Below are 14,621 nucleotides of genomic sequence, written 5' to 3' on the forward strand. Positions count from 1 at the left end.
AGTCCTCAAAATCTGATGCATATTTTACACTCACCCTTACTGTAAATCTCAATTCACACCAGCCACATGTGGATATCTAGAAGAGTTTAGTTTTGCTCTTTAGATCTCTAGCATTTTCTGAGTTTTTTTCTGCTTGTAAGGATAATGCATGTTTATGTTTGTCTAAAATTATGTCATAAGACTTTAGGGTTTTTTACCACTGGTTACAGCAGAACTATAAAGAGGAAACTTAAGAGGAAAATGTGTTACATCTAATTGATTATGTCATTTATTAAAATGTTGAAGTAAGGAAGTTTTCATGCAAAGAGTTTGGCTTGAATGTCAGTCACAACTGAGACTCTAGACTGGCTCCTGAGCAGGCAAGAAGCCCACACTGACCATTTCTGAATGCTGTGACTTCAAACTGGAAGACATGTTAGAGACCCAGAAAATGGCTTCAGAGAAGGAGTTAAAATATTCATTTCATGGTATTCCTAAAGAATCACAAGCAAACCCAGACCCCCAGTACTAAAGATGCTGACACTGTATTGAAAATAAGAAGGATAAAAGAAAAATTGGACAAAAAGTGACCACCTGTGACCCGTGATTGCTTGGTATAATATGAAAGAAGATATAAAGTTTCAAGATGCTTGGGTTAAATTTTGGTCCTGACTTTTTTAGACTGTGTTAGGGGCCCATTTCCTTAGCATGTTAATTTAGTGACTCCTGTAGGAAGTAGAGCACTTGGTTTGGACCTTTTCTACAAGATGTTTCAATGATTTAAAACCAGAAAGTCATTATAATCTAAATTCATTAAATAGACTGTAAAAGAGCTGGCTTATGAGTTTTCCCCTCTGCAGATGCAGGCAGCTTCTACAGTTATCCCTGAAGTTTGACATCATTAAAAGATTGGTTAGGCACTGCTCTTTAACAGGCTTGGTGCTAGTCTTCATCTCCCAAAGGATAAAAGCCTAACCCGCAGCCTTTAGGCCACAGCCTTTGAGTCACTTTTCCAGGAGTGGGTGATCTGACGCACTGAGCCAGGTTGACTGTCATCCGCAGTCTTCATGTGAAAGCCAGTCAACAGGAGTTAAAAGGCTAGAGAATGTCTGTGCTCGCTTCCTCAGCACAGATACTAGAAAGAGAATGTTTCCTCTTCCGTTGGAAGCATACTCACCTGTAGAACAATTAAACCCTTGCTTTTGGTTAATTGGCGTCTTGCCCTAGAGGCAAACATCTGGTTGCTTACCTCTGACAGCTCCCCACTGAGAGCACAGTGTTCAAGACTTAACGACAGCCACCTCTCAGTCTGGAAGTAACTTTAGAGGTTCTCCATCCACGCTGCACAAGAAGGTTTTTCCTAGAACTCAAATGGGCTGTGAACTGCAAAGACTCTCCCCTTGGCTTGAGGAAAGGCCGATCGCTAGTAGGCTCCCACTAATGCAACTTTCTTTTGCAGTTCCAAAGGGAAGCAATAGGTTAAGTCAGACATCTGTACTTTTCCTCTCCTCCTTCTTTCTGTTGCCTGGCAGCTGTCTCACATGGGTGGATTCATGCAGTTTCCTGAAGAGCCTATCTTTCTTTTAGGTGAAGAGAAGGACTATACCATCTGGCTGGCTCACTCTACAGACCCTGGAGATTATGGAGATGGCTGCATTTTAGGCTATAAAGAACAATACCTCCGGCTACGCAAGTCATCCGTCTGCCAGAATGGTCGAAACTATGTTGTGACCAAGCAGCCGTCCGTTTGTCCCTGCTCCCTGGAGGACTTCCTCTGGTATCTGCACCCCTCAGATCCTTGTCAGCCACTTCCTGTGCTCGAGGAGGCAAAAGACAGTTGAAATTATTTCAGTCCTTTTTTTCCCTTTTTTCCTCAAGAGTGGAAAAACTGTTGCTGCTTCTTTCCTCAAGGAAATTGAGGCACAGAGGAAGGGAAGCAGAATTGTTAGTAATTGGACAAATAACATTATTGTATCAGACCATTAATTATTGTGCAGAACCAGCAACAACCCCCGAAATCTGACTTACCCGTGTGGAGAAGGAGAGGAGTGTAGAATGAGAATGAGAGTGAGAAAGCAGAGAGGGAAGGCGATAGGACAGAAGCACCACGCACAGTGGGGCGGGAGCTGAGAGCTTAGGGAAACGGGGCTTTAGTGAACAGCCTGATTGCCTGGGTTCAGCAGGTAGGGCTAGCTTTGGAGTTGTCTGCAGTACTGAAGCCAGAGAGAGCGTGGCTCTGTCCTGAGAGGAGATGACATCAGCATCTTTGGTCTCTGTGTCCCGTCAAGGCTCAGGAGCCATCGAGGTGGACCCCTGGAGCTCAGAACCATCCAGGCTTAAGGACTGGTTTCGTGGCTGGCACAGGGTTAGTTGATTGTACAGGGATGAGGGAGTCCCTTGGTAGCCTCGCTTAGGGCAGATAAGAGGAACTGCTTCACATCACAGGCACTAATCTTATGGAACTTGTTAGCTGCAGAAGATGCTCTCAGGGAGGCAGAAGTGGATTTGGAAAAGAAGACAGGAAGATAGCAGTCCTATCCTCCTACAATGTATTCTCCCAAACTGTAGGTGACAGAGTGTGGGACTGAACAAACCCCAGTCTGACCCAGTGTGTTTCCTCCTGTGTGGCTCACATCTGTGTGTGGTATGGCCAGGGGCCCTCCCTTCTCTATTTCTACAAGGGAGAATGGCACCCAGGTCACTTGGATGTTACAATAGGGCTGGAGTTTGTGGATACTGTCAGACTCTGAAGGGCTCTCTCACCAGAAGGGCTCTCTCACCATTAATGGCCCACAGGTTGACTCTTGGTCACCTGAACTACTTCTTTTTTCCAAACATGCTCTGCGGCTTCAGAGCTCCATGCCACTGCGCATGCTGCTACTCCCACCTGGAAGGTCTTTTCCACATTTGCTGCTTGACCCCCAAGCCTGGTGAATTCCTCCTTGGCCTTTAACACTTTAGCTCAGATGTTGCCTCCTAAAGCCTTCCCCAGTTTTTCCTCATCTAGGCTCCCACTGCACTTGCTATATTTTTACAGCACTTGCTGCTGCTAAGTCGCTTCAGTTGTGTCCGACTCTGTGCGACCCCACAGGTGTCAGCCCACCAGGCTCCCCCGTCCCTGGGATTCTCCAGGCAAGAACACTGGAGGGGGTTGCCATTTCCTTCTCCAATGTGTGAAAGTGACAAGTGAAAGGGAAGTCACTCAGTCGTGCCCGACTCTTAGCGACCCCGTGGACCGCAGCCTAGCAGGCTCCTCCGTCCATGGGATTTTCCAGGCAAGAGTACTGGAGTGGGGTGCCATTGCCTTCTCCATTTTACAGCACTTACTATATTTTTAATTCTTATGTATAGATTAGATTCCATCATTAAAATCTAGACTCCCTGAGCACATATTGTATTTGATAATCACATAATCCTAATGATAGCAGCTGATGTTTTTAAACATTGCCTTACACTTCCCAGCAGCTGAATGAGGTAGGTGCTGTGGTTATTTACATTTCACAGAGGGAAAAACAAAGGTACAGAGGGGTTATGACTAACTTACTGTCACGTGGCAGAGCTGGGATGCGAACGTGGCAGTTAGTTCTGCCCCAGAGCCTGAAGACATACCCCGCGTGCCTCAGGAATGTGTGCTTTGTGAGTGGGCAGGGTGTGGTGCCTGGAATTTTGGATTGAACACACAAAGCTTTTGCCAGAAATTTCACCTTACTATTGGAGGCGTGATGTCTTCTCTTGTTCTTCTTACCCTCTCCCTTCAGCAAGCAGCATCTATATATTTACCAAATATTCATTGAATATTTGTTATGCACAGGGCAGTGCAAACGTGATAACAGAAATGTTATTATAGGATCTTTTGGTAAGAGTCACATGATTATGTTTGAAAACAGAAAGTAGTAAGTACCTTATGGATTTAGAGCAGGGAGAGATCCTTCCATCCAGACCTAAAAGGAGTTGGATCAGGGAGGCTCTGTAGAGGCGGTGGCCTCTGAGCTGAGCCCCGATGAGCTGTAAGGTTTGACTGTACATCTGGAAAGAAGCAGATCATTAAAGCCAGTGGACTGATGTGAGCGTAGACCCCCGACAGCATGATCAGGAAGGTTGTGCTGGGGCTTCCCTGATGGCTCACTGGAGAAGAATTCACCTGCCAATGCAGGAGACATGGGTTCAATCCCTAGTCTGGGAAGATCCCACATGCCTCAGAGCAGCTAAGCCTGCACACAACTGCTGAGCCCACATGCTGCAGCTGCTGAAGCCCTTGGCGCCTAGAGCCTGGGCCCCACAACCGGAGGAGCCGCCGCAGTGAGCAGCCGCACGTTACAGCAAGTATAGCCCCCGTTTGCCGCAGCTGGACAAAGCCCACCTGCAGCAACGAAGATCCGGGGCAGCCAAAAATAAATAAATAAATAAATTTCAAGAAGAAAGAGTATGCCGGAAGATAGGCTGTGAGGGGAAGCCGTGGCTGTCACAGGACAGAAAGGGGGTCCAGATGCGGGTGCTCAGGCTAAGTTTCCAACTTCAGTGGTGCGGAGGAAGATAGTGCCCTGGACAAATGTAAAGAAAGGACAAGGAGAGGCCAGCACAAAGGAGGAAACGTGATACATTTTGAACATACATTTTCGTTTCTTTGAGGTTCTGTCAACAGATTTATGTGGCAGTGTTCATCAAGTATTTGAAAATCTAGGATTAGAGCTCAAGAGAGGTAGAACCTGGAAGTTTTATTAATTTTTTAAAATTTTTAATTTATTTGTGTTTTTGGCTGAGCTGGGTCTTTGTTGCTGTGCACAGGCTTTCTCTAGTTGTGACGAGCAGGGGCTCCTCTCCATCACGGTGTGCAGGCTTCTCACTGAGGTAGCTTCTGTTGTGGCGAGCACAGGCTCAGTAGTTGTGGCTCCCAGGCTTAGTTGCTCCAAGGCATGTGGAATCTTCCCAGACAGGGATCAAACCCATGTCCCCTGCATTGGCAGGTGGATTCTTCTCCACTGGACGACCAGGAAAGTCCAAACCTAGAAGTTTTAGTTGCAGCAAATAGTTAAGCTCACAAAGGGAGAGCAGATTACAGAGTAAGAGAATGAATGCTAGAATCTTGGAAAACATCTGCACCTACGTGTTAGGAAGAGAGCAGAGCCAACAGTGACCAGAGAAACAGATGAGTGCAGCTCTCGGGGCTGCAGTGGGTGGGCACAGCGGTGTGCCAGGTGGCCAACGTGAACAAGACAGAGAAAGCCCCCAAGGTCGGATGACTGGTGGGCCTGCGGGGGCACAGACTTTCATTTTCAAGGTTGCAGCTGGGGGTTCAAGCCAAGATGCAGAGAATAAAAAGTAAATGAGTAAAACAGAACAAGTAAAAGAGAAATTTGGTCAATAAGGGAAAGAGGGTGGTGAAGGAAGAGGACAGGTGCAGTCTAAGGAGAAGCCGCCAGGTGAGGGGACTGGCAGTCCCTCCACACTGTCCATGAAGCAACCCCCCACCTAGGGGCACGAGGTGCCAAGGCCCTGCTTGTCCTTTCTTTGGGGAAAGCAGAGAAAGAACAGGTCAGGGGGCACTATGGAGCGATGGGATGAAATGGAGGGCAGGAACAGGCATTCACATTGGCGTCAGGCACCATCTAAGAGGCTGAGAGGGAGGGACACAGATGTGGGGAAGGCAGGAAAGGTTTGATATACACTCTCACGGGTATAACATGAGTTATTTGGAGATGAAAGAATTGCTAAGTGTCCCTGCATTTAGGTCTGTGGCTGACGCACTGTTTCTCCATGTCTTAGTTGCATGTATCCCCACCCCCTATAGACTGCACGCTTTCCCTTCCCTGAGCGTGAGCTGTCTGTGTGGAACTCCTAGCTACTGAGTCCTCAGTCCAGCAGGCCCAATCCATAAGCCATTTCCACCCGCCCCAGTTAAGCCCTCTCTGTGTGCTTTTGTTCCTAAAGAGACCTCTTTATATGTCACAGACTTCCTTAGCTGCTTTCTGGCAACCCAGGCCTGGAATATTAACCATCCTCTGCCCCACATAACGGAGAAGGCAATGGCACCCCACTCCAGTACTCTTGCCTGGAAAATCCCATGGACGGAGGAGCCTGCTAGGCTGCGGTCCATGGGGTCACTAAGAGTCGGGCACGACTGAGTCACTTCACTTTCACTTGTCACTTTCGAGCATTGGAGAAGGCAATGGCAACCCACTCCAGTGTTCTTGCCTGGAGAATCCCAGGGACGGGGGAGCCTGGTGGGCTGCCGTCTGTGGGGTTGCACAGAGTCGGACACGACTGAAGCAACTTAGCAGCAGCAGCAGCCCCACATAAAGCCTTCACCGCTATTTGCCTCCTGTCTTTCAGCAACTTTGAAAGATACATTCTTTGCTGATTCTTACAGTGATTTTGGCTACTTCCGTCCAGAAAATGACTCCAAGTGTGTGGAGCAGCCGGAACTGAAGGGCCATGACCTGGAGTTCTGTTTGTACGGAAGAGAAGAGCACCTGACCACAAACGGGTGAGGTGGCCGCTCCCCCCGCGTCGGGCCCGCGTCCCCACTGTACAGAGAGAGCGCTCCCTCCACACGCTCCTGAGTGTTTGAGAGAGTCTAGAAAAACACTGTCTGGTAGAACTTTCTGTGATGGGGTATGTGTTCTGTAATCTGCTGTGTCTGATACAGCGGCCCCTAGCCCTCTGTGGCTATTGACACTAGAGTGAGGAACTGAAGTGGTTTTGATTAATTTAAAAGTAAATAGTCACCATCGCAGAGAGTGCCATTGTAGAGGAGCCTGACTACTCCCTGATAACTCTGCCCTCCCCTGTGTCTGTACTGCATACTGACGAGCTCTCCCCAGCAGTCACATAGGGCAGAAAGTCGGCATGTCACTGCAGCCGGGCAAGGGATGTGTGGTCTGTCCAAGGGCTAAAGCTACAGAGTATCCCCCCACGCCCCTGTGGGTCTCCCCCAAGGCCTGGGAGATGGTGTAAGGACCAGATGTTTTTGGGCAGGTTTTCAGATCTTGTTTTCAGGAAGTAAGCAAGAATCCAGAAAGTGCCTCCTTGTATTCTGTCAACACCTTTTCTCTGCCCCTCAGGTACCGGAAAATTCCAGGAGACAAATGCCAGGGTGGCGTGAATCCAGTTCGAGAAGTGAAAGACTTGAAAAAGAAATGCACAAGCAACTTTTTGAGTCCAGAAAAGCAGGTATGTTAAAGTAGATCTGGTGTAGATACAAGTGGGGTTTCGAGTTCTGCCAGGAATAGTCGAAGTTACAGTGTGTTGAGAACTTTGTCACCTAATACAAGTGGCCAGAGCACTTAGGTCAGGCTTCCCATTGCACAGGAAACTGTTAGGATGAAGGATGGTCACTTAAGCCAACAATAAGCTCATCTGCTGAAAACTTTTTTGGGGGAGGGAAAATGGTGCTCAGTATTTATCCAAGTCTTAGAAGCTTAGCGTTGAGAACATTTCTGAGGCTCAGAGTCACTTAGAAAAAAGACTCAACAAGTCCTGCCATCAAGGGCTGGGGTTTTGCCCGTGTGGAAGGGAAGGGCATGGGACCCTAGTTAGTGGGGATCTCTGTGCCGAGTCATGTCAGGTGTGTTCAGAGTGAAAACCTCAACTGTGGTAATAAGGGGCTGGTTTTGATTTAGAAGCAAGTTTGGGGGATGATTCCAAATCTGTAGCACTGAACTGTCTGGCCAGGATATGGGGATCTGGTAAGAGGAACCCTCTTGTTAAAGAAGCACTGGCCCAGCAGTGTGACTGGGAACAGAAGACTGTAGACCCCAGATTCCTAGTCTGGAAATTGAGAGATGGGCAGTCTTCAGTCCCTGCTGTCTAACCTCAGGAGTGAGGGCCTGACATGGGGTGGAAGAAGGCAGGGGAGAAGAGTGTGTGGGTGTGTGTACTTGTTGGGGGCAAGCTCCTGCTGCTCTGCATCACTGCCCTGCACTCCTGGTGGCTGTCCTCAGAGTGTTTGTGTGTGTGATTGCACAGGACTCCCGCCCACAGGGACACAGCTTGTCCCAGAATCCAGCTCCGCCTCCTCTGGGATACACTGAAAACACACACTCCCTATCTCCCACCCAGAAGCAGGTAGGTCACACTCAAACAATGATATGATGAAGCTTATTTATAACAACATACCAAAACTTAAGAAACGAATCTTGGTGTCATGGGAGGGCCTGCCTGACATAGCATTGGCACAGCTCCTTCCCAGGTGATGGCCCTATACTAGATTCGTTCAGCCCGCCTACTATCATGGTCTCCCTCTCTGCTTCACCCTTAAAAGCTCCAAGACTTATAAGCAGTGGTCATGGGAACAGTCACAATTATATTTGATCTAGGTAATTGCCATAGCTTCCAGTGTAACTTTGACATTAAAGCCCCTGAGTTTGCACTAGTCTGACAGCTTCAAGGCAGCTCAAGTTTTGATTATCCTCTGCCAGCTGTGGTCTTCTCCTGGTAGCACCGAGATGGTCATCTTGAGGGGTTTGGGAACATTTCATCATTAAGTGCCTAGAGGTACAGATCATTGAACAGAGAAATAGGAGATCAAGCAGCCTCTTTGAATTCAGTCCTGGAATATGCACGCCCAAAACTGTTTGTGTTTGTGTTTTAATTCATCAAGAATTCCAAGTCAAATTCTGTTCCAATTATCCTGGCCACTGTGGGATTGATGCTGGTCACAGTCATAGCAGGAGTGCTCATTGTGAAGAAATACGTCTGTGGCGGAAGGTAAGGAACCGGAGTCAGTCAACCCACAAGTCAGCCAAGGGCAGAGTCTGCTGCTGGCGAAAACTGACTAGTTGAAGTGACGTGACTGAAACATCTGACCCAAATCTTTCCTTCCATTTTTCATATACCAACCATAGGCTGTGCTTCCTGTGTGTGTGACTCATTCTGTGAGTGTGTAAGACTTGGGAAGTCCACAGCCCTATAAGAAACACGTTCTTCCTCACCGCGCGAGGGTTGACAGCGGTTTCCACCCGCAGGTTCCTGGTGCATCGATACTCGGTGCTCCAGCAGCACGCAGAGGCTAATGGTGTGGATGGTGTGGATGCTTTGGACACGGCCTCCCACACGCACAAAAGCGGTTATCATGATGACTCAGATGAGGTGAGACTGTTTCTTCTTGAGGGGTGGTCCAGAAGTTTTTAAAAAGAGCGATTCTTTTCTTATGACCAAGGTATGTTTGAAGCAACAGAGGGTATAAGCTAGAGGCAACAACTTAATGACTGTAAGACTTGGCCAACCCAGAAGCTACGTAATGGCTTTCAAAATAAGGATTAGGGATTTTCTTCTTTTGGTCTGTAAATAATATGGCCCATATCTTTTTTTTTTCAGGACCTTCTGGAATAGCTCCTCAAAAGAGCTGGGACCGAGTATGGATGATGGATCCGCAGTACCTCCTACACTCCCTGTGGCTCCGACTTAGGGAAATAAATTTCCCATTGCGAAGGACCCAGCTCTGTTTCTGCTGCTTCCATCAAAGCCAAAAGGACCTACACTAAAGAAATAGGGGGGTGGGGACCCAAAACACTCTTGACAATTGGCTTGGAGAAGAGAGGGGAAATTTTTGATTCTTTAACTTTACGACTTCTGTGTTTTTGCAAGGTATGGGCCCTTTTTGGTTTTGGTTTTTAAGGGAAATGAAATGGAATTGAAGGGAACTTTTCACTAACCCCACAGTCGCATGTTTTGCGTGGCACCCACCCCAGAGCACCGGCCAGCTTCGTCATCAGCTCTCATGAAGCCCTTGGTGCCGTCCCCGGGCTGTGCTGTCCCTGGACAGTGCCAGCGCCACGAAGCAGCTGCAGGGATGAGCAACGAGGCTGCGATGACTGGCACAGCCTGGGCAGCCTCTCTCCCTCTGGGGCCAGCCCCGCTCCAAGAATAGTGCGCACCAGCTCCTCACACAGATCACTGCTTTTTGTTTTTCTTTCTTTCAGGAGCCACAGGCCACAGTGATTTTTCTTTTCCCCTGTTTAATTAGGCAATACCCTTGTTAATTGCCCTTTGGCAACTAACTTACATGTGCTTCCAAGACACTAAATCAGGAAAACTTAAAGGGCAATATTTTTAACTTGGGGCAGGAAGAAGGGAACAGCAGAGAATTGACTAGATTTAGCACCTATTAAAGGAGAAATTCTTGCTTCTTCTGAGATCTTTCAGGCCAGGCCTTATGTGTGTGCCAGTGGACTTGCTCAAGGATGGGGCTCAAGCTGGGTGCCCAGGCTGAGCAACCTCTTCATTGGGGCGGCTGGTGGCGTGTGCAGCGCAGCCTCTGAGGACAGCTCATCTGTGAATCATTAGAATGGCTGCTTATTCGCTTCTTCTTAGGTTGCTGCTCTACATGGAGCCGTGACTAGACGTGTTTTCAGATTTAGGCTTTTAAAAAAAAAACCAGTTTTGTTACCAAGTTCTCCTCCTTACCCCTCCACTTCCCCAGCTTTGCCAAGTAATTTGTTGGCTTGAAACTTTTAGCCAAACCAACTGAAAAACACACTTCTAGTGCAGATTGATGTTTTGTGTGATACATTAAGTTCATATTTTAAATTTTAAAAAAATGTTCCCTTTGACATTTTTAAAAAATGAAATAAATTAGAAAATGTAACGAGGTGGCTTTTTGGGTGGCCAGACAGCGATGGAAAGCTGTAATCAGTTTTCGTACAGCTTGACTGTTTGCTATGCTCGAACATAGTAGTACGTTTTCAGTCTTAGCACACCTACTGTGCTGGTCACATTTTCTCCCAATAATTATGATTGGGACATTCTTTGATAACTGCCATTTTGCTGCTAGTTCATTTTATGGCTAGAAAGTCAGGAAAAAGTAAATGTGCCAAATGAACTTTTGTCAGAATGTATGAGCAGATGGCTGAATTGTCTTCTCACCAGAATGGATTAACAGCAGTAGGGAAAGCAGGGGAGGGAGTGGATGGAGAATTTTAGAGAGACTTTGAAATTGCAGTAAGATTAATGTAAGTCAGGGCACTATAAAGTTAAGGCAGTTTTTGTGAAGAGAGTTCATATTTGTTAGAGCCAGAGAGCACTAGTTTTTTAGGAAAATCTCATTCCTTTTGTAAGGTTTTTAAATTGAAAGTACTTCCAAAGATACACCAGCTCACAAATGATTAAAAAGTCTCAGCTTTTATCCCGTTCACCTTCACCTCCTGCCCCATGTGAATTTGATGCCCAGAGAAGACCTACTTAGACCATAGGTCTAAGAGAAGACCTACTTCTCCCCATAAATACCCACCGAAGTAGATGTGCCAACATACGGTGGTTCTCTGATTAGTTTTACATGTAAGAGAGCTAATACTCTTCTCTAACCATGTAAGACTAGGGCTCTTTACCTACAGCGATATCTGGGGTTTCTGTAGAACTTGGTAGTTTTCATGGCACTTTTTCACTTACATTATGTCATCTGAACCTCACAGCATTCTTAAAAAAAAACAAAAACGCAGGGTTTGTAATCCCCATTAGAGATGGAGCTGAGGTACAAAAATGGAGTAAAGGTGTCAGGGTCCCTGTGAGTCCCGAGTGGTGACGGTGATTGTCTTTGGATCTCATGCACTTTGATGGATGCTCTTGCTGCCACATGGGAGCAGGCTGCTTTCTTACAAACGTCTTGCAGTTCTTCAGGGCACAGGTCAGTGGCCTTTCTTTCAGAGTAGCATGTAGAGCTCTTTTGCCACCTTAGTAAACAGGAAATTTTTCGTGGCTTCTCCTGTTCTTCATGGGTGAAAGCAAAAGTAATGGTAATTTTGAGTATGTGTTTAGAAACCGCCACTTACATCATTGAGGGTCACGGTGGTTCAAGAGTGTGGGAATGGAATCTCCACTGATGAGTCACCCTCTCCATTTCCCTTGTCCTCCCACCCATGACTGGCTGGAGAACTTAGCTGGTTTGAGGACTGCTAGCAAGACTGGCTGGCTAGCCTTCCGCATCTCTCACAAGGGATATGCTTGGGCTTATGTCCTCGGCCCAAGACAAAAACAGCTTAATAGATCCACGATAGCTCCTAAGAAAGAAAGATTTCTGATTTGTCCTACTGGTGACAGGTTGGAGCATTATTTCTGAAAATAAAGTTGTGTAGTCTCAGGCTTAATAGCAAAAGGGATTGTTTCAGTAATAGAAATTAGCGTCGTAAGGTAGGTTGGACTTGGCAGACTGTCCAGAGTGATCTGAGCTCTGAAATCCAGGTGGCGAACTCACCATCTTTCATGTTCTGTGGACAGGTGTCTTGGACTTAAGATGGCTTTTGGTTTTCATTGAGACCTGAGACCAGGGATGCATAGGCCTAAGCTGTTCATGGAATGGGAACGCCACTTAGAAGAGTGAAAGTGTTTGGGGGACTGTGGCAGTTCTAGGCTGGGCTCAGGAGAGTCAATAGATGAGCTGTAACTAAAGCTTTAGAATTTGTCATCTGCCTCTGAATAGGCTTTCCAGTGTTTCTGTCTCATTCTTAGGTTTACCTCTGGGCCCCTGCATGCCGAAGCTGGCCTTTCATCCCTGGCAGATCAGTAATGTGCTGGCCACCACTGGCTCTGTCAGCAGCTGGTTCTCCCGTGGCCTTCACCATGGGACAAGGATAGAGGAGTGCAGGGCTGTCCACATCCACCCCACGTGGCAGGACTGGCCTGGCTTCAGTCTTTGTTTTCTAAGCAAATGATTCCAGTAGAGAGTTTCGTGTTTCCTCTTAGGAGAGCTTTAAAGAGCCCTGCTTCTGTGTGCAGTGGCTTGGAGCTCACCATGCTCACTGTTGGTACCGCCCCCTTGCCCCACATTAACCTGGGTACTTGGAACTGCTAAAATAGGAAGAGCTTCAGCTTTTCAACTTTGCTACTACCTTCCCTCAAGCAGGTAAATAAACATGGACTTACATGTCCTTCAAACAAAAACCAAAGTTTAAGATTTCCACATGATAGTGATAGGGAGGCCAGACTGTTCCATCTGCCACCAGTTTGCCCAGCTCAGGTTGCGCCAGGGACACCGTCCTGCCCCAGGAGGGCCGAGGCCTCGCCCTCATGGAGGATGATTGAAATAGCAGGAATATGTTGATTTCTTGGCTACTTTGCATTATAACAATAAGAATCAGAACTCTAATTAGAAATTGTCTTCAACAGCTTACTGTATGCATTTTTTTTTCACACCGGTACATTCTTAAGCATTCTTGTTTATATAGAATAACGTAAACTAATCTGTACCTTTCTATATATATATGTGTGTGTGTGTACATATATACATGTATAAACTGTATAGTGTACATGTTAATGATATGCCCAAATCCTTAATGCAGTTCTCATCCTCCGCATGCCCTCAGTTTGTAGTCACCTGACTTGAATGTTCCTGATGGTTCTGCCCACCTCCTGTGTTTGGACATCCAGGGAGGAGGGTAGGGTTTTGATGGTACCCTCCTTATCCTCGTGCACAGATATGCTCAGGGTCCCCATGTGTGCCTGGTATCCATCCCTCTCTTGTTTCCTGTTCCCTGTCTGAGCATGTGGTCCCTCCTGGTTCTGTAACTTCTCTGCCTCCTCCCCAAGCTGTCAGATAGCCTTCCTACTCAAGTCTAAAGCAGTATTAAGATCATTACTGCATGTGCGCTAAAAACCCAAGTTTTCTGTTCCCTTGGGACAGGAAATTGCATGTGAGGTGGGATAATCAAGTTTCAATGACCTATGTCAGTTGCACAACAAAGCCAGACCCCAGAATAAAATTCCGCAAAATGGAAATAAAACTCAAATTTCTTTAGCACTGTGTAAATAAATCTGGATGTGTTTAACTTTGTACTGGTAATTTTCTGTATATTTGCAATATTTGGGTTAGAAATAAAACAGACTGGACTTTATTACCTGACCTACTAAAATGACTAAGCTACAGTTTGTTAATATGAAAGTTTCTCCACTTTTCTAGCTTCAAAAATCGAACCCCAGCAATCAGAGAACATCAATTAATGAGCCAGGACGATGTGTCTGTAAGTCCTACATGAAGGGTATTAGGTAGTTTATGGGAAAAACTACTCACTTTTTTCTTCTTCATGCTCTCAAAGATCTACCCCGCCATGGGTGTTTGTAAGACCAGATTTCTTTTTCTTCCTCCCCAGAAGTATAGCTGATCCACCCCAGTACAGCTTCTCAGCTTTGGTTGCTACATTCTTCCTTCTGGATGCAGCTATATGTCATTACTCACTTGAATTACATGATCCTTTAGCAGGTTCAACAGACGACAGCACTGAGGAGTTTACCTTCAACACTTGCGCACTTGCCCCTCTCACATTTCTCCTGCTGCTCTTACTCATAGTCGTTCCTAACCCATTTCATTAAGGACCTTAAAAGAGTTGCAACTTGACTCCAAAATATTTCTTTTAGTGGAGGTTACTGCCCACCCCCGTTTAGCCTTTAGCCAAGCCAGACAACTGCTTAGCCTGCTGTCCTGTGTTGGGGGGTCTTTCCATATAATGTTTACTCTGGGACCATGGTGTGAAGATGACCAGGCAGAGACCTTGCTCCTGAGGACCGCATGTCTGCTGGAAGAGTCCTCCCCCCGGGGAGGTTAACCAGGGTGGTTTATTTTCAAGAATTCTAACATAGTGTTCTCAGATTTCCTGCGACAGAATCAGTAACTTGCTTTTTTAAATGCATATCCCATCAAGACCTACTAAATTAGC

At 46.6% G+C, this 14,621-nt stretch overlaps 1 protein-coding gene across 4 annotated transcripts in view; it reads left to right on the plus strand.

The window, feature by feature from the left end:
• Positions 1 to 13,810, plus strand: part of SORT1 (sortilin 1) — a 64,356-nt gene extending 50,546 nt beyond the window's left edge. For 2 of the 4 annotated variants that reach the window (XM_043460430.1, XM_043460431.1), the window contains exons 15-21: positions 1,567 to 1,756; positions 6,347 to 6,463; positions 7,041 to 7,149; positions 7,945 to 8,043; positions 8,579 to 8,685; positions 8,943 to 9,066; positions 9,295 to 13,810. In XM_043460430.1, the coding sequence (XP_043316365.1) occupies positions 1,567 to 1,756; positions 6,347 to 6,463; positions 7,041 to 7,149; positions 7,945 to 8,043; positions 8,579 to 8,685; positions 8,943 to 9,066; positions 9,295 to 9,309 (761 nt within the window). In that variant the 3' untranslated portion in view covers positions 9,310 to 13,810. The remainder of the gene's footprint in view (positions 1 to 1,566; positions 1,757 to 6,346; positions 6,464 to 7,040; positions 7,150 to 7,944; positions 8,044 to 8,578; positions 8,686 to 8,942; positions 9,067 to 9,294) is intronic. The other 2 variants (XM_043460434.1, XM_043460433.1) reach the window with 1 other exon arrangement.
• The last annotated feature ends 811 nt before the right edge of the window (positions 13,811 to 14,621 follow it).

Source organism: Cervus canadensis, chromosome 2, assembly GCF_019320065.1.
Source record: "Cervus canadensis isolate Bull #8, Minnesota chromosome 2, ASM1932006v1, whole genome shotgun sequence".
Lineage (NCBI taxonomy): Eukaryota > Metazoa > Chordata > Mammalia > Artiodactyla > Cervidae > Cervus > Cervus canadensis.